At 47.0% G+C, this 20,036-nt stretch overlaps 1 protein-coding gene across 1 annotated transcript in view; it reads right to left on the bottom strand.

The window, feature by feature from the left end:
* ctnnd2a (catenin (cadherin-associated protein), delta 2a) overlaps positions 1 to 20,036 on the bottom strand; it is a 272,898-nt gene that overhangs the window by 48,787 nt on the left and 204,075 nt on the right. Inside the window, exon 11 of the mRNA XM_062521339.1 lies at positions 12,107 to 12,290. Coding sequence (XP_062377323.1) covers positions 12,107 to 12,290 — 184 coding nt within the window. The remainder of the gene's footprint in view (positions 1 to 12,106; positions 12,291 to 20,036) is intronic.

Below are 20,036 nucleotides of genomic sequence, written 5' to 3' on the forward strand. Positions count from 1 at the left end.
ACAGCCCCGACTCAGAGCCCATGTCTGCCATGCATGCACTGTGTCCTCCCATTAGATGTTACCTCCTCCTCTCCTCTACTCCCCTCTCCTCTCCCTACTTCTCTCCTTTCCTCCCCTCTCCTCTCCTACTTCTCTCCTCTCTTCTCCACCCCTCTCTTCTCCTCTCCTCTCCTCCACTCCTCAGTCCTCCACACAGAGTCAGGTGTACAGTACGTGCTCCATTAGTGCTCATTTGCCAGTGGAGTTCTAGACAGCCACTCTTCAGTTAACAACCTTATGGCCGTCTTCACACAGGCTAAAGAATTCAGAGAATCACCTGTGGATACTTTCATCTCAGAAACAAAAAGGGAATATGATTTCCCCACCAATTTCACAAAGATACAACTCACTTCTTTCCTCTGTTCTCTTTAAGGAGAGAATATTACTCTTCAGGGTCATGGAAGATTCTTTGGAGAGTGCACATAATCATGCACTGACGCATACAAACGCATGGGCCCTTGAATACTTTGCACACATGCGGTATTATGCACATACACAAAGTTACAGTGCATGTGTTCTCTCTTTCTCTCACACATACACACTCACGGGCAAACAAATGCACGCACGCATGCACGCCCGCACGCGCACACACACGCACACACACACACACACACCCACGTGAGTGGCCTACTGCTCAGGGGCACCTATTAACCGTCCCCTGCAACATCCCCCCTCATGGCCAATCACGAGACCACTCTGCATATCAGATTCCTCTGTGTCATTCAAATGACTCCCCCCTCCCCCCCTCTGTCTGACACATGCATATTTGATTATTTTTAATCCTCCAGGGGAAGGAAGTGTTGACACCATGTGTTGCTTGACTATTTATAAGAACTTGAATAATGTTTCTCTGAAGGCGAAAAAATCTTTCAAGAGGCCCCATTTGCATAAGGTAACATAAGTCAATTCAAGGATATTTTTTTTGCAATATTAATACAATATATTAAAGCACAGCCACAATATGTTCAGCTGTCAGTTCTGGTTTACCATTCTAAACAAATTGCACAAATATTCTTGACATCGGAAGGTCAAATTGATATCCATATAAAGAAAGAGAGACACAGAGAGAGTGAGAGAGAGAGTGAGAGGGAGAGAGTGAGAGAAAGAAAATATATGTCTCGATTGGAAAAATATTCTAATTTTATTTATGGAACAAACCTTGGCACGGAGGCGGTGTTATATTGACACTGACAGTATGCTTCAGGTGGAAAAGCGAGAATATTTCAGTGCAACATTCCCCCTGGTGCCGCCTCAATATTACAGCAAATAAGAGGCGCACTCAAGACGCCATTACTCCTCGTCATGTCATTGTGCGGCGAGAGCTTCATCTTGCTTTAAACCCTCGTGGGGCCCACCGGGGCCCCGCCGTGACACATGTGCCTGTCGGAGCCGAACCAAACACAACGGGGCTCCTGGGATGCCCCGGCCCCAGACGCCACAACACAATCTCAGCCCGCGCCAATCGGAACTAAGGGGGCGCCATGCATCATTTCCATTTCTTCTCTCTCTGTGTGTCGCACGACGCCGCCTGAAAACGTTTGCTGCTTCTCGTTTTAATGCGGCACGGAGATGTCGAGACAAACAGAGCTACAGATTTCTTCCGCGTACATTCTCATTTGTTCTCCGCGCCTTGTTATCTCTTGCGTTGGCGTGAGGAATCTCACTCACAATGCCTTCATCCTTTACTGTGTATTTTCCACCAATACAGCTATTCATTTCCTTAACAGCTCTCTTGTGTTGACTCGTTAAATATTCAATAAGGCTATGAGCTAAGGAGCAGCGTGCTGTGCAGTAACCCCCCCCCCCCCCGTGCTCACGTCGTACAGTACGTGCTGCGCCCCATGCCACTAGTCTCACAAGAGGAAGTGTGAGGACTAGGAACACCCCCCGCACACACACACGCACACACACACATGCGCCCTAGTGCTGCTGAGATCAACAGGGTAATGAATCACACAGCGACAGTGATGAGAACCACGCTGGTTCCCTGTGTCACAGTTATCCAAGGGTATAGATTTACCATCCGCGCTGACGTCGGGCTTCAGGGAGAGGGAGCTGTAGAAGGGGGAGCGAAATGTGGACAAAGCATTCCTGCATCTGCCCCTTCATGTGGTCTCATTGTCAAATTGAACTGCTCTGTCTCTGGCCCACCAAATGTAATATTGCTTTATTGCATAATCTTGCAAGACAACTGGAAAACAAACAAACAAAAAAACAAACAAACAAACAGATGTTACCGAAAACAGGGCCTCCTCGTAGAGGGTAATGCAATAATGGCCCTGTACTGTACATAGCTAGGCAGTGGAGAAGCCAGTGAGTTTGCTTCCTAGCCTAGCCCTCAGGTTTTCAGTCAGGCCACTATTCTCATTCCCACTCTCTGCCTCTCTCTCACTCCTTTCAAGTCTGCTCTCCATCCTCCCGTCAATGGCTCCAAAAAGCTTGTGAAATGAATTTTTAACAAACACATACAGTATCCTACAATCAGTAAGTGCTGGTCTTAACGCACTATGACAGACCCCTAGTGACTCGGCGAGGGTCAGTATTTAGTAATTGCGAGCGCTCTGAAGATAAAGTGCTTCTGAGGCCATCCTCTTGGTGCGGCAGGGCGGGGTGCGAGCGAGCGAGGGCGGAAGGCACTCACGATTGCGTCTGGAACAGTCAAAAGAATCTTGTTTTTCCCCCTTCCTTTTATATCCAGCCGCACCACTGACAGAGATGCACTCCAAACAAACACTGGGAAGGGTGGAGGCAATCACATAATAGCTGCCATTTTCACAAATATTGTGCTTCGGTAAGACTCAAAGAGGAGGAAGAAAAGGCTGTCATTGCATTTAACCGAGCGCTACCAGTTTATTCTGTACATTTGCATATCTGCCAGGATGAATATATGGACTGATAACAGTGGTTGTAGTCCTGTAATGGTCAGAAAGAGAATAATGACTTTATGAAAATCTCAAAAGGCTTTTTGGAGGTGCCCCTGAAATGATAATGAAGATCTGTGTGGTGCCGGCAACTACCGAGGAAGCACAAATGAAGTCGGCAGGAAATTCATGCCATCTGTAGAATGTGAGTGTGTGTGTATGTATGCGTGTGTGTGTGTGTGTGTGTGTGTGTGTGTGTGTGTGTGTGTGTGTGTGAGAGAGAGAGAGAGAGTATGTGCGTATGTGAGTATCAAGCTCCGAATGGTAATGCACTTTACCAATGATCTTGGGACTCTTCACACAACTTAAGGGCACCTAACTGGAAAAACAAAACTTTTTGGTTTTCTTTCCCAAAAGATGACTTTGAAGTGCAGTCAACTGAAAGAAAACCTTTTGATCGTCTTAGAGTTTATATCTCTCAGTCATAAGCGCAGCTACTTCATATTGTGGTCACTCCAAAAGCTTCTAATACCAGTATAGAGAACGAGTAATACATTACAGAATTACAGAATGTGTTTGTGATGTTTATTACGCTACAGACTGGTGAGACTGCACACTCTTTAATTGTATTTAATCTCAAGCAATGTGTTATACATTCCCTCAGGTCTCATTGAGATTATGGAACTGCATTACCCATAAGCACTCCTGTGCTGCAACTATCAGAACTCAGAGTGTTCAAAAAGATGGTCTGTTTATCGCTAAACGGCGATCGGAGTGAAATGAGACTTTGGAGAAGAAGCGGCCCAGCTCAGCTGGATCTCGAGTCTCGCTTCTGTGAGCTTCTGTGAGCTTCGGTCCGCCGGGACCGCGCGGGAATTACAAACAGCTCTGATTGGCATTTGAAGACGGCGGGGCGCCGGGGCCACGGAGGGTCCTGATTGGCTGTGAACGACGACGGGAGGTGCTAGGGCAGGTTCACAAGTGCACGGCAACGCGCAGGGAGCCTATTTCCAAACACTTAACGGGCTCCATTAGCAAGGCAAGCAAGGCATCCGCACGCCGGCAGATGACACCCCTGGGTTAAGAGTGCTCACACATAAAAGGAAGCAAGTTGGCTTTCTTTCTCTCACTCCCTCTCTCTCCTTTTCTCTCACTCTCTCGCACCTTAATTCACTTTATACTTGCGGGGAGGGGTGGGGGTGGGGGATGGTGGGTAAGCACCAATTAAAATGTTGATTTGCTTTCAGGGCCTGGAGTTTTCTTCTCCACACACACACACACACACACACACACACACACACAACCTTTGCTTCTCTCACTACAGTAGCCTAATAAGGAACACATTCTAATTGAACAGCCTCTCATGTAGTTTAGCATGTTAATAATTACAGTCCTGCTGAAACAAACAACTAATTCCTCAACAGCTGTAAGACACTACAGCAAAAGATACACCCTCTCTCTCTCTCTCTCTCTCTCTCTCTCTCTCTCTCACACACACACACACACACACACACACACACACACACGCACACACACACACACACACACACACACACACACTACATTGGGGGTGACGATGACACTGTTGCTGATATGATCATAATTGCTTGAATTTGAGCTACTGTAATCTACCTCTGCTCACTTCACCTTACAGTATGTGAGTGCAAATGCAAAAGCTGACTTTCCACCGTACACAGCGGACACTCTACGGCCACGGTGGGCAGAGGGGACAGGGGCGCAGAGTGGACGGTGTGAGCGGTGGACGACGGGGGTGGAAATGGGGAGCCCAATTAGGTTGCTGCCACCTCCTGATTTATCTGAGTGTCATTTTGATGGAGGGCCCCTGTTCTGACAGACTGGGCCCAAGAATCAGGGAGCCTTTGCCAGCCTTCCAGACGGCTGGAGTTATTTCATAAATCCAGAATTTGGAGAGCGAGAGAGCGAGAGAGAGAGAGAGAGAGGGAGAGAGAGGGAGAGAGAGAGGAAGGGAGAGAGAGAGAGAGAGAGAGGAAGGGAGAGAGAGAGAGAGGGAGGGAGAGAGAGAGGGAGAGAGAGAGAGAGAGGGAGGGAGAGAGGGTCCATGCTGCTGACAAGGCAGAACTGCACTCTGACACCCCTCATAAAGCATTCCGGGAGCAACAAATGAAGGTGGAGAGGACAGGAGAGAAGAAATTCTCCACCTGAATCCCCCTAGTAGCTCATGTGGCTCATGAGGCCGTGTGTGTGTGTGTGTGTGTGTGTGTGTGTGTGTGTGTGTGTGAGAGAGAGAGAGATAGAGAGAGAGAGAAAGAGTGTGTGAGAGAGGGAGAGTGTGTATGTACATGTGTAGGAAAGCAGAATAAAGGCAAAATGGAAGAGAGAGAACACATTCTAATTAAAAATATTATTTTTCATTATTAAGGGATTAAATATCTCAAAATAGAAAATGTGCATGAATGTGTACTTTTGAGCGAGTGTGTGTGTGTGTGTGTGTGTGTGTGTGTGTGTGTGTGTGTGTGTGTGTGTTCTTTTGTGTGTCTGGTGACTATCATAAACATTCCTAACTGTTTAAAGCACATTCTTTTTTTATTCCTAAGCTAAAACCATTACACTAGAAATTCAACTAAAATGTTAGCATGACAACCAATCCACTGGTTCTCTTTGAATTTCCTGGCATGCGATGGCTAATTCTTTGCAGTTAATGAGCCTACTGGCTTTTATTGCTTATTCATGTAATTTATTTGCTGTCACTCTCAATAAACTCCATCTAATCAATTAGCATCCATTGTTAGCTAATTACATATTGAACACTGCTAGCATGGCATTCAATCAAGAGTGCCTTAAAATTACTCCACAGTCAAAGTGTTATAGTCTTTTCAGAGCCAATCTTGCAGCGCTATGTACCAATATCAGAATTGCATTAAGTGGATGCTTTCAACCAGCTACTAAAACTACAATGGGGCCATTCAGCTCATTATGCTAGGTCAGTGCTTAAGATCATTCTCTATGAAAAATTAGCATTTCTCACTCACTGTTGTCTGGCTGGACTCCCCGTCTCTGTGGGGAGTTGGAGTGGACTCACGCTGGGCATGGCTGTTTATTTTCAGTCTAGCGAGACGACACAATTTGCGGCTTATGTCATACACCCATTAAAGTGCCCCTGACTCAAACACGTTCCCCAAAACAGGTGCTGGCCTCATGCACTTTAATCACACTACTACCCCTGAATGGTTCATTTAGGTTCTATATGACCCGGCCCAAACATATCTGCAACGTTATAGTATTACAGCAACCTAAAAGTAGAATTTTCCTTACTCATGACAACAATGACTACAGCCTAAAAGCAACATATGGTTATTCAAAATGTCAATTTTCTCCTGTATCTATTTGGTGACAAAATAAAGGTATCTGGTTGTAGTGACATCACCAGATGGGCAATTTGTGCATTTGTGTGTGCAAGTGACCGGTCAGTGGACTCCTCTCAACATGCCCTTGGCACAGACAGACTGCGCTGGCATCACACCCAGGCGCCCTACCTCGACTTAAATCTACACCAATGGACCCCTACCATGACTGGGGTCTTAACCAAGGCACCCTGCCTTGCACCAAAGACTTAGCTCAGGGCTTCAGTTATGCACCCCTGCTCAGACCCCTGCATTTGGTAACTGCAGTCATCCATCCTGCTGTCACAGTTTGATTATCATTTGCTTTGGAAGATACAGTATGTTACTGACAAGAGCAAGTAAGATGTCACCAGATGGCTTGTCCATGGTCGGACTCCTGCTTTTTGGTTTGTTTGTTTGTTTGTTTATTTGTGTTTGTTTGTGATAACCTCTGTGTAAATGGGTGGATACACAAGCAAGCGAGGCACTCTCTGCTATTAGCCTTTGGCAGTGGAGAGAGAACAGCAGCATGTCATCATCAGCAGCAGCCCTGCCTGGACGGACGCCCCCTTGCCCGCGGTAGCTGGGGCCACCAGGGGGCCCGTGCACAGTGCAAAGGTGCAGCTCTCCACAGGGGTTGTTGTGTTTCAGCGGATAAGCCCGGCTATGCAGCAGGGAACCTAGTGCAGAACCGACTGGAGTGGCTGCTGCCAAGTTTATGGGGAGCAGTCTCTAAAAAAAGAATCAAACAAACAACTAACAAGTACTTAAAAACATAAGTAGAGGAGTAATTAAGTAAGTAAGTTAGAGAGTTGGCCGGTATATGAAATAAATAAATCAAGCTGTGGAAGTGACAGCCGCTCTATCTGAGCAGAGACGGGTGTGCCAACATCAGAGCTGCTTCCCTTTCCCACAGCTCACCACTGCAGGACTCCTTCTCCTGCCAGAAACCTGCTCTTAATCATCCCAATTACCTTTGCAGAGAGCTTAGGTGTGTGTGTGTGTGTGTGTGTGTGTGTGTGTGTGTGTGTGTGTCTGTGTCTGTGTGTGTGTGTGTGTGTGTGTGTGTGTGTGTGTGTGTGTGTGTGTGTGTGTGTGTGATAAGACATATGGCCGAATAATCCCCCTAATGACGTGTACTTCATATTTGCATCTAGATACCCTCCATATCGGTCCGCAGGCCTCCATTTGCATCTCATGCATGCCGATGTCAGGCGGTCTGTGATTGGCTACATTTCACTACATTAACTCACCCGGCCGTCTGTCAGTGGGAGCAGCACCGGAGACAGAGTGAGATATAGGAGCGAATTCATAGTCAGAGGGCAGGAGAGAGAGAGAGAGAGAGAGAGAGAGAGAGAGAGAGAGAGAGAGAAAAGATGGAGAGAATGCATGGAAAATGCCACAGATGAGTGTGGATGTGTCCTTGAGTTTGTTTAACAGAGCCATAACGTATGTGTCATGGTCTGCAGTGAGAAATAAAACCAACTCCACTTCACACTGTCTGTTCTCTTCTCACTCCTAGAGGTTGAGATGTGTCCTTGATCCGTGCCAAGCAGGCAGCATGTCGACACGAGCCGTTGTGGGCCACGGGAGAAATCACACACACACACACACACCCACCCAGCCAGCCAGCAGCGCAGCTTGGAGTACCCGGCCAGCAGAGCAGCTTGATGCACAACAGACACACCTGCTGCTATAAGCTAGCAGCACTCTCACCACGTTCACTAAGCTCACTCACGTTCACCAGTGCACTCACTAAAGTCACTACCAGAGATGTGACATCCGGCTTCACAAAGTAAAAAGGCCTGCTATTATTGAATCTATCTTATCACTCACGGCACACAGTGTTCTCGTGCTACAATCACCAATCTGCTGAGTGAGCTCTCACTATCCTCTCTCACTCGGTCATTGTTACAGGTGTACTATACTCCCACGCTATGCTACGCTAACGCTACACTCTTACAATACTCCCTCCACTCTGGCCACCCTCACATGGCCCTGAGCTGCTCTCTCTCTTTCCCCCTGAGCTCATTCCGGCTCGGCCCCAGCCCTGACAGGCTCCATTCATCAAGTCCGGCCTCCTCCACCCGCTGCCCCCATCTCCGCCTCCTGCCGCCTGGCGGGTGGGCCGGCTGGCCGTAGCCCCTTGGGCGCCGGGCATCAGTGGACAGCTAGCCTGTCATCTCTTGGGTGACCTGCTGTGCACAGAGACTCACTGTGGGCTGTGTGTGTCCACAATGAGGAGGTGGAGACAACAACAGTGGACTGCATCCCACTCCTTTAAAAAAAAACCTTGTGCACCATATCAATAGACTGAACTCAGTCATTGTACCAATCAATGATCTATCATTTTAGGTCTTAACTACTACAAATTACTAGCATTATCATGTACAGTACCTGGCATCCATAGTGATAAACATCATCAAGGTGTCCAATAAATGGTCGGCTCTGGATCCATCAGATGCAGACTGTTCTGCAATCTTGTTTAAGTGGATCTTGGGATATTCCTGATAGAGGAATATTCACTGTTTTAGATGCGTAGTAGAGATGGCTCTGTGTATATGGAAAAGAAAGCATCCACACAAGCCCACATAGAACAGTGTATTTTCAGAAGACAGTGTTAACTCCAGAGTTTTTCAGTCATTTGGTTATTCTGGTATGTCATGGAGAAAAAATCTCCCACCTCCCAAGGAAAAGCCAGCACGACTTTGTGGGGATCTCATGAGGGATTGCGCTTTGTGGCTCTGAAAATGTCTCCCTGTTAGCGGGGATTTTCTCTCCTGTCAGGACCCGTGGTTTTGAGAAATTTGATTTCTCCCTCTTGGAAGTGATTTACAGACGCCGAGTGTCAGAGCCCCGTCGGGCGGCGGGGGTTCAATCCCAGAAACAGCGCTTCACTGATTTCCAATGGGTCCCTCGGATGAGCAGGGCCCACACGGCGAGCGAGGGAGAGGTGCGCTGACAAATACTACACGCTCAAATTGAGACATTAACGATTGAAGCGTAATTCAGTCTTTGCCAGTTGTAATACGTCTAGATTTTCCACAGTTTTCCACAGGAGACTTCAAAGCAGGCTAAGCCAAACAGCTTTCTTCAAAGAGAACTAATGATTTTTCAGCCCAGATGCCTTGTACATGTCTGTCTGCCAGTGACACTTGTGTCTCTCAGTAATTTGTGCAATATAAACTACACTTCTTCCAACAAAGTTTCCAGTGCCACCGTGTCTGTGTAAATAGACATTAAAGCAACCAATCGAATGTTATATTGATGGATGGAACACTAAGAAAAGTTCCATTTATTTACACTTAAACTCTTCAGACTGTCACTGTAACTACAATAAATTGAACTGTAGTTATACATGAAGCAAAACCCCTGTAATTGCTCAAAATGCTATCCATGAATGTGCTAGCACGAACAGAAAGTATTGCTCACAGTTCTGACCTGAAATAATGTCCATGAAATGAATGTAGAGACCACATGAGGCTGAATCTATCCAAATAGGTTATAAAGAATTTCTAAGATATGACTGTGGGTGCTCTGCTCTCGAGTGTCAAATCTCACCTCACCTCACCTCCTAGCGCCAGAGGCCAGAATGTTCAAAGCCTTCTGCACTTTCTTCTCAAATCATGTCTGAAATGTGGCATGGCTTTTATTTCAGGAAGCCTAATAGCTGGTTTGATTTGCATTGAGAAATGATCTTATGGAAAGTAGCCCATGCCAATCACTAGGTATGGTGAAGGGTATGTGATGATGTGGGAGTATTTAAATTTCAAAAGCCAAGGGAACTTTAGCAGGATGAATAGTACCCTGGATCCATGAAATGCCTTTAAAAATAAAACTCTGCCTGCCTCTATCAGAATTTGACATAGGGGTGTGCAAACTTTTGCCAACTGTGTTTTAAGGAGGAACATGTACAGTACTTATTTAAAATACATTATTTCACAAAGAAAACTGGTGTCCTCAATGGTTGGATTTTCCTCATTGTTTCGATCAATTTCCAAAATATGATTTTTCATTCCCCTTTAGTCTTTCGCATTGGTCCATAAACCTACTGTATGAGCACAACTGTGTTTCAGAATGGCTTAAAGGGTTTCCCGTACACCGCCGGTGTGATTAGCAGCCGTCCTAAGAGATCACATGGCCAAGCGCTACTGCAGACGTTATTACCACTGCAGGTGGCGGCATCATTACCTGCCAACACCTGGAGCACAGGTACCTCTGGAGCTGGGACTCAGCTTGTTTCTCTGAGTCCCTTTGATGGATAATTCAGGGCTACAGCAGAAGATGCTGGAGGATGCTGATTTCAACGTGCGACACAGCGAGCCGGCGAGCCAGGAAGGCTGTTGTTCATCTATTCTTTCACCTGAATTGATAATTTGACACCACTTTCACCAGCGCTAACAACTGGGACACAAACATATAATTTGCTAGCGAGGATGTTTACAAGAAAGTTCAGGAAGTTTCATAATTGCCGGTTTAAATGAGGGCTTGTCTACTTTGTGTGCCCAGAGAGGTGTGCTGGAACCCAAACAAATACGCTACGAGAGAAGACAAACTCCCACTTAAGTGTAGCTTTACACCACACAGTTGCCATGGATACAAGACAGAGGAAAGTCTTAAGTGGGATGGATATTTGGCCCAGGAGAATCATCTCTTTTTCTCCATTTCTGTTCTTTCGTGCCTTTTTCTTGCTGTGATTTTCTTCGCGCGGCTCTCGGCAGGAGGAATCTCATGCATAAATCATAATGCAGGGGGATCTCGCCGTCTTGATAAACGTCATTATGCTTTATTACATGAATCATGCATGGCAATTCTTTCCAATTCTTCTGTGTTTCTGTGTGTGTGTGTGTGTGCGTGTGTGTGTGCGTGTGTGTGTGTGTGTGTATGTGTGTGTGTGCATGTGCGTGTGCGTGCCTGTGTGTGTGTTTGTGCGTGCGCGTGTGTGTTTGTATGTGTGTTCAGCACACGCGTGTGTATGGGTATAACTCTTCCACAATGAATCACTTCCTTATAGAAGCTGCATGATCATAGTGTCATAAAGAGAGTTAGCTGCCACTGTCGCTGTTCGCCGTCGGGGACAACCCCTCTTGGAGATGGCACCACTGTCAAAACGCGGTGTTTGTTACACCCGCCTAAAGAATGCCACACATTGACATTTCCACTGCACTGGTCCACAGCCCACAGATACATGACCTCAGCCCAGCCTCCTCTACACTGTGAGAGATGTGGGCAGGCCTCATCGAGTACACGTGACCTTTAGACGACCTTTCACAGTCTAACAGGGCAGAGATACACGGAATGCAGTCGACAAATTGACAGGCTATAGACTATGTGAAGTAGGAGTGCTCAAATACATACAAACAAACACAAACACACCACACACACACATACAGATGCCTGTACAGCATAAATGTATGTAGGTGTAGTGCTCTTGCTTTCTCTGTCAAGTGTGTGAGTCACACACTAACTCTTCGCTGTACACTCTCACACACTCTCTGTATGTATGCTCAAAACCTTACACATACTCTCCCACTGCTCAGACACATCTCTGGTATGCACACACATCTTTGCCTATGCCCTATGCTGAAAAAACAGTACAAACACAACACATCTCCATCTCCACCAACACACACACACACAAACACACATCTCCACCCACTTACACACATCGACATCAGTATATGCCCTTTAATCCTGTTTCTTAGTCTGACAGCAACAGGTCAACCGATTGCTGCAGACACGCACACACATAAATCTATGGATGAACCCACTGCCTTCCTTCTCACACATACAAATGAGCACACACACACACACACACACACACACCATCGGTGCGATACTGACCTCAGGCAGCCGGTGGCGTTGCGCAGCACCTGTGAGGTGTGCAGCTGCAGCTTGCGGTCCTCCTGGTGTGGGGAGGCGTCCCAGGCTGAGTGGGGGATGATGACCGAGTTGGTCAGGACCGCCAGCGCGTCCTGGATGATGGGCATCTTCAGAGCGTCACACGAGGACAGGTTCCACAGCACGCCTGTGCCCCACACACACACACACACACACACACACACACACACAAGAAAAATCACACACAAGGCATATCCATTACTTTAAATGACAAAATTTAACAATCAAAAATACGACAGACACCAACAAAAACAAGGTCGCAAGTATCCCAAAAAGTCTTAAGTGTTCCTTCATTATTCAGGTATGCCCATGAATTACTCATTTTAAGTACATTATAATTACTGTAAGAGCCAGCATGCAGCGCCAAATGCAGTCTGAATATCTGGAATTTCTGCATCCACTTTTCACAAGTCTAACTTATTTACTTACTCACTAATTTATGTCAGCCCCTATGGGACATATGGCTGCTGGCCATGCTCGAGTCTAAGGTAAAGTTTAGATAATGATTGTTGTGACAGTTGTGACAGCCATTTGTGTCTATTAGAAACCAGCCAAGTCCATTAAAAGGGAATACCAAGATGGGCACACATGCATAGGAACTTTACAACTCTAAAGTACCGCGTTGACAAAGCACACATGTATTTTGGTACATTACGTCTGTGCTTTATCAGCTTCAAGTTTTCAATAACATGTGGCGTTGCTGCTGAAAAAACACTGTTTTCACATTTACTGCAAAACTTACACTTAGTATGGCAACACAAATCACTTGATTAAGTTACAATTTCCGTCTGCTAGCTGATTATAAATGGCTTATTAGGCAGACACTGACAGCTAGCCCAAAAAAGATCTCGAAGCAGATACGGACACATTAGATTAATGTGAAGCAGCAATCCACACTCCACCATGAGTAAGACAACAATTGCTGTGATGTAGAGAAAAAACGTCAGGTGACAAACATATTTTGTTTAAATGTTTAATGTTGTTTCCTTGACATTTTCTTTCTATAAAAGCAACATTCTCAATGAACTGCATTCTCTTTCCAATCAGATCTTCCTTTCTAGAATGGAGCATGCATCTAGTGTAATGTGCACAGACACTTCTGATTCTAATTAAGCATGCATACAAAGGGAGAGACACACATATCTCTACAGGCTAAAATTAGAGATATCTATCACAGGTTTATGTACTGCATAGAGAGAGAGAGAGAGAGAGGGAGAGACAGAGAGAGAGAGAGAGAGGGGGAGATAGAAAGAGAGAGAGAGAGAGAGAGAGAGAAACAGAGGCGTTGTGGTGCAATTAAATCAAAATGCATTCTTCATGGCTACAACAGCGAGCTATTTAAGTCCTCATCAGCGGTTCTTCTATGTTTGCCACTGACAAATGACGAGCAGCTTGGAAATCATGCATTGCTAATGAACTGTTTGTTGACGACGGTAAGAGAACACCTTCAAGACTGGTGACTGCTGAGAACCATCTCCAGAAGATGAAAGCATGAATTCTGACTGCCAAATGGCCTGACAGGTTGGATGCCAAGTGAGAAGTTTTCTTTAGCAAAATGTTTCCACACACCATCTGCATGTTAGTTTAAAGGACACAGCAATGGCCTTCCTTCCCATATGGCTGGACAGTATACAAACAAGGACAAAATTACTTGTCAAATAGCTCATGAATTTGACAGTCTTTCCTGATGTCATGATCATATATTATATATGGATCATGTTACAGTTGTGTGGGTTAAAGTATGGAATGTATGTTGATGAGCACGGAGGATAATTGTTATAAAGCAGAATTCATACTGAACTGTGTGTGTGTGTGTGTGTGTGTGTGTGTGTGAGCACACCCTACTTCCGTTGATGAGCTTGCGACTGTCAGAAGGCTGAACAGATGTCTCTCTCCGACTGTGGCGAGCGCGAGACAGTCGTCGTGGACATTGTCATCATCTCATTTGCAGCCCCATCATTGTCGCGTCCCCGTCCTAAAAGAAGCTAATTAGCGCGCGGCGGCCGCAGGCCTGCCAGCCTAGTGGGCACTCTCACGGCCAAGACTCCGCAGACGCGCCGCGACAAATGAGCATCTCCACACGACTGCAGCGCTGCCGCCGCTCGGCCCCAGATGCTCGAAGATTTCACTGGCACCAGCAGAGCAAGCCCAGGACGCCATGTCCAGCTGTCTTTAATGCTGGGGAACACACACTTCTGGGGAACACATACTTCTGGGGAACACACACTTCTGGGGAACACATACTTCTGGGGAACACACACTTCTGGGGAACACACACTTCTGGGGAACACATACTTCTGGGGAACACATACTTCTGGGGAACACATACTTCTGGGGAACACATACTTCTGGGGAACACACACTTCTGGGGAACACACACTTCTGGGGAACACACACTTCTGGGGAACACATACTTCTGGGGAACACACACTTCTGGCGAACACACACTTCTGGGGAACACATACTTCTGAGGGACACACTTCTGGGGGACACACACTTCTGGGGAACACACACTTCTGGGGAACACACACTTCTGGGGAACACACACTTCTGGGGAACACACACTTCTGGGGAACACATACTTCTGAGGGACACACTTCTGGGGGACACACACTTCTGGGGAACACACACTTCTGGGGAACTCTTATTTCTGGGGAACACACACTTTTGGGGAACTCTTACTTCTGGGGAACACACACTTCTGGGGTACACACACTTCTGGGGAACACACACTTCTGGGGAACACACACTTCTGGGGGAACACACACTTCTGGGGGAACTCTTACTTCTGGGGAACACATACTTCTGGGGAATTCTTACTTTTGGGGAACACATCGTTCTGGGGAACATTTACTTCTGGGGACATTACTTCTGGGGAACACATACTTCTGGGGAACACATACTTCTGGGGCCCCTTACAATTGTGAGAACCATCCAGCTTCATATTCACATACTTATGAGGCCCTAGTAAACTTGGAGACCTCCTAAGTTCACGGAAACTTGCATTCATGTAAGTCTTGGGATCTAATTTCATTTCTTTCTCTGGGGAGTGCATGCTCCTAAGGACCACGGCTGGTTGGGGGCTTCCTATCTGCGTCTGTTGGGGGTGTAATATGTCAGGAGACAACATGTCTCTGGGGCCCTGAGACCACCGGGGACCATGTATTTCTGGAGCTCCAACACTGCTGAGGACCTTGCACTTTGCTACTGAAACAGCAAGGTGCTTTGTGCACGTCTCCTTGCTCGTGTCAGCGGAGGACATTAGAGGTGTGCATGATTTAGATTCTTGAGAATTAAAAGTGCACCAACATAATTAACTCGCGCTCTCCCCTCTAACCTTCAATTCCCTGAAAGTAATTGGGACTTGGGCCAGAGATCTGAGAACTGACACCACATCTATGGGGAGTGCTTTCTCTCTCTCTCTCTCTCTGTGTGTACCAGAGAGAGAGAGAGAGAGAGAGAGAGAGAGAGAGGTGTATTTCTCTGCCCCTGACTAAGCCGGACAGGGACCAATATCGACTCCTTTGCCAATTTCCTCCTCCACACACACACATGCACACATGCACGCACGCACACACACACACACACACACACACACACACACACACGCATCCCTATAGGAGAAAATAGCTAATTATACTGACCCTGCCTCATCAATAGGCTCAACTGTGAGCCGGTCAGCACAGTCCAGCAAGCTCATTTGTCCTGACAAGGACCACTGCTGAAGAGGAAATATTTTGTTCCCAGACTCATTAATGGCGAGAAAATTACCGATGCAGAAGAGGAATAACGTCCGTCCAGCCGGCCGGCCACCCTCTGACCACATTTGGCTATTTCTGCTACCACATCAACAAGATTTACTAGGTAGGCTATCTAAAGGCATCGATGGAGGCACAGTTTGGGATCCAGCTGAATGTATACACTTATAACACATTGTATGAGAGACATATGGAGTAGCAAGCAAACATTGTTTCTCATGAAAAAAACAAAAAAAAACACGAGTGTGTATTTTCCTAATTAAGGAGCCATTCTACAAAAGTATCATGTTTTGCTCCGAGGTATATTAGCAAATGAAACGGGCCAACTTAATTAAGTTAATCACACTCTTATCCCCCTCTACTTAGAGAAATATATAATATGAACGCACGGTAATGAGATTTTAACAATGCTGAGGAGGAATAAAGAAGACACACGGCTGATTTCCCACCTCCCACTACGAGGGAAGAAACTGTCCCACCGTGCTGAAGGTACTGATTACTGCCAGAGTCGATTGTGAAAGCGACTCCACCACATGACGGCTTTAGATAACAAGCCATATATCTGACATCCGTAGCAGAGAAGCGCACACACACCCACACACACACACACACACACACGCACACAAGCACACACAGATAAGCAAGATAGTGAAAAGAGGGAGGAGTATTGACTGAGAGATCATGTGCGAGACGACATACATAAAGCTCACGCCAGGCTGACTCGGGGAGATCAAACCGACAGCATCCCCGCCGCTCGGAGACACACAGAGGAACGGGAATATCCTGCAACTCGGAAACTTCTCGTGAGACGACCCATTTTTTTGCCTCCTCAGAGATGGACCAGAAGATCAGAAGATCATCCTCTTCCTCACTTTTGTTGCCTCATGCTAAGATCCAAGGCTGTTGCAATCCTTGACCATAACACCAACTCCTTACACATGGCCGACATTATGAAGACTTAACAGATAACTTTTGCACTAGTAGTGCCAATGCTGATGCCCATCTGAAAAATAGCGAGCATGCTACACTGCTAGTATACTGCAAGCCACACACGGTTTGGTCTAATAACATAAATTAGAAGTAAAAGCAGAGGTTGAGCTAACATACTGTATGCAAGCTGGTGATGGAGTAACAACTGATAATCAATTCAAGACAATAATCACGTAGTTCATCACACGGCCATGATGGACTACAGTATGTCTATGGGCAGTGATTAGCCATCCTGACACTGCACAGTGAGCATGGAGACGGTGAGGGCCTGAGGCGCTGATCTCCTCATGAGTGTGTGTGGTCTGTAAGAGCGGCAGCGTGGATGGGTCAGAGGGAGAGGACTGCCCAGGGAGGACGCTTATGCTCCTAAATAGACGTGACTCAGCCTCCGAAACCCCCCCGCAGGTAGGAGAAGGTTCTGGAACACACGTGGACCAGAGCTGGACCAGAGCTGGGCCAGAAGTCCGATGCGCTCCTGGGGGCGACTGCTATCTGGGTCTCTCAAATCCCTGTCCTCATCCCTTTGACTCCCCTCTCTCTCTACCTTCACTCCTTTATCCCCCCTCCCTCTCTCTCTCCCTCTCTCTCTCTCTCCTATCATCCTTATTACCTCCTCCTCTCTCTCCCATCATTCCTCTTACCTCCCTTTCTATCCCTTCATCACTCTATCCTCTCTCTCTCTCTTTTCCCGCCCTCCTCTGAGGGTATGACTCATGAAGGGAGGAATGGAGGAGGTGAAAGAAGAGGATGAGGATGGGGGGATGAGGAGAAGGAGGAGGGGAGACTTGAAAGCCAAAATGAAGGCGACCTTGGCAAGTCGGCAGCGCTCTCCCTCCCCGGCTCCCCGTCAGCAGGCGCGCGCCCCTTAATTCCGCGGGCCGTGAGAAGTCATTTGCGGCTGATTACAATCACGGTTAAACGAGCCCTGCCGCGTGTGCCAGGAGAGCCAACCGAGGAGAGGACCCGCGCCGCGCCACTGTCTCCTCTCCAACACAATCTCATCTTTATGGCTTTATCTAGCCTGTGCTAACACTCCCCAACTTAATGCATTTACATTTAAGGGGACGATTTTACAGCAGGCCATTTGAAGTCAAAATATATGTACTTTGCTAAACATTACCTGAAATGAGAAAGAGTCCATTTTCATACTGCTAGTCTATAGTATAGCACTCTTTAGGCCTAGAGAGAAGCCAACAAAAAGATGGCTCACAAGAAAAGCTATAAAATACTTTAAGTCTTAAACAGAAATGGAGCTGGCTGGCCCCTTCCTTATGAGCGAAGGATCTCAAGAAAGCTTGTGACTCTGGTCTGTCACTTCCAGCAATGTCCCTATAGAGTAGTTGCCATTTGGCCAGTCCTTGGACATGACAGTTTGACCACATCTTTTGGACCTTTCTTGACCCTTAAATGTTTGAAGTCATCACTGTGCCCAGAGGGGAGGAATAGTCAGCATGGGTCTTGACTTGAGCTCACAGCACAGTGATGGAGGTTTAGCTTAGCCAAGATGAGGGCTATTAGCATCATTGTCTACAGTGCCATCATAGCTTTGTTAAGCACTCATCTGAGACAAAAAGCCATCGGAATGTACAGATGACGTTAATGTGTGTAAACACGCGTACCGCGTATCACAAGGGCATTTGAAGCATGACAAGAAAGCTATTAAGATGGCAGGAAGATGTTTACATTATCATCTGATTAGAGTTAGCTTTTCTGTGTGCTTCTGAGTGGTCACCCTCTCTCCCTCTCTCTCTCTCTCTCTCTCTCTCTCTCGAATGATCAGGCGATTTGATTGCTCTACTTCAGGGACCATTTCAATCACAGCCTTTCCGAGCCACTGACGCTCAAGAGGATGGACTCTTAGCTCAAACACGGGCCGGGCTAATCACCAGCAATAGCAACACCAGACAAAACCACACGATATTACTGGCAAACACACACACTCTCATACACTCACACACACACACACACACACACACACACACACACACACACACTAACACACACACACACACACACACACACACACACACACACACACACACACACACACACACACACACACACACACACACACACACACACACACACACACACACACACACTAGCATTGGTTCATTTGGCAAGCGGCTATCACAGGCAAGAAATCCGAGAAATTACCCCCAGAGGGGGGCAGGAGGGCACCATTTGCAGCCCCACAGAGACCCAGTGCAGCAGTGGTGGTGTGGGTGTCAAAGAGTTAAAATGTCAGATGAGTGCAGGCAGGCAGGCTGACGGTAAAATGTGTAATTTCCTAAGGCACGGCAGCCTGATTGGCTTCAGGTGAACATGTATTATTCAACAGTCTATTTTTTTTATTTCAAAAACTGATATGATGGTCTCAGTCTGATAACATCACAGTATAATATGTCCCCTAATTTTTATTCATTCATTCAGTCAGTCAGTCAGTCGGCCGGATTTCAATTGCCTATTTATTTATCTCCTCCATCCCCCCCCCCCCCCCCCCCCCCACAAATGTGGGACTAAAATGACGATGAAGAGATAAGATCTCGTCGTCTTCCTCCATTTACACTGTGAGTGAAGCGTCTTCGCTGAGCTAAAACTCGCGCCTACCACCATGTCCCCCGCAGCACACACTGACGCTCAGAAAACAAACCCAGCAGCGGAGTAGACGCTAATTGCAATGGGTGCCTTTCTAGCAGAGCGGAGTGAGTTTAGCATGAACGCTAGCCTCCCCCATACACAGCCCCTCGGTAGAACAGCAGTGGGTGTGTGTGTGTGAGGGGGGGGGGGGGGGGGAGTAATGAAATCCAAACAAGCGCTTTCTGCCAGCGGATTTGTTGGGCGTCTCAGGAGAGTCTCCGTCTCTGTCGCCTCCGTTCCCACCGTTCGCTGGGAGAGCTTGTGTGTGGCTCGCGAGCTTCCTTCCTGTCTGGTTCGGCTCCATCTGCTAGCCGCGTTCACCTGACAGTAGATCCTGAGTCCCTCTGCGACTCCCTCTCTCAGCGAGGACACGAGTCCAGAACAGAAGGACCTGGGCCTGGACTAGTAATGATCAGGATCTGGTCAACTCCACAATCATCCACTATACCTACAGTACAATCTGCACAGTCCTCACAGGAATAAAA

Source organism: Sardina pilchardus, chromosome 19 (genome assembly GCF_963854185.1).
Source record: "Sardina pilchardus chromosome 19, fSarPil1.1, whole genome shotgun sequence".
In the NCBI taxonomy this organism is placed as follows: domain Eukaryota; kingdom Metazoa; phylum Chordata; class Actinopteri; order Clupeiformes; family Clupeidae; genus Sardina; species Sardina pilchardus.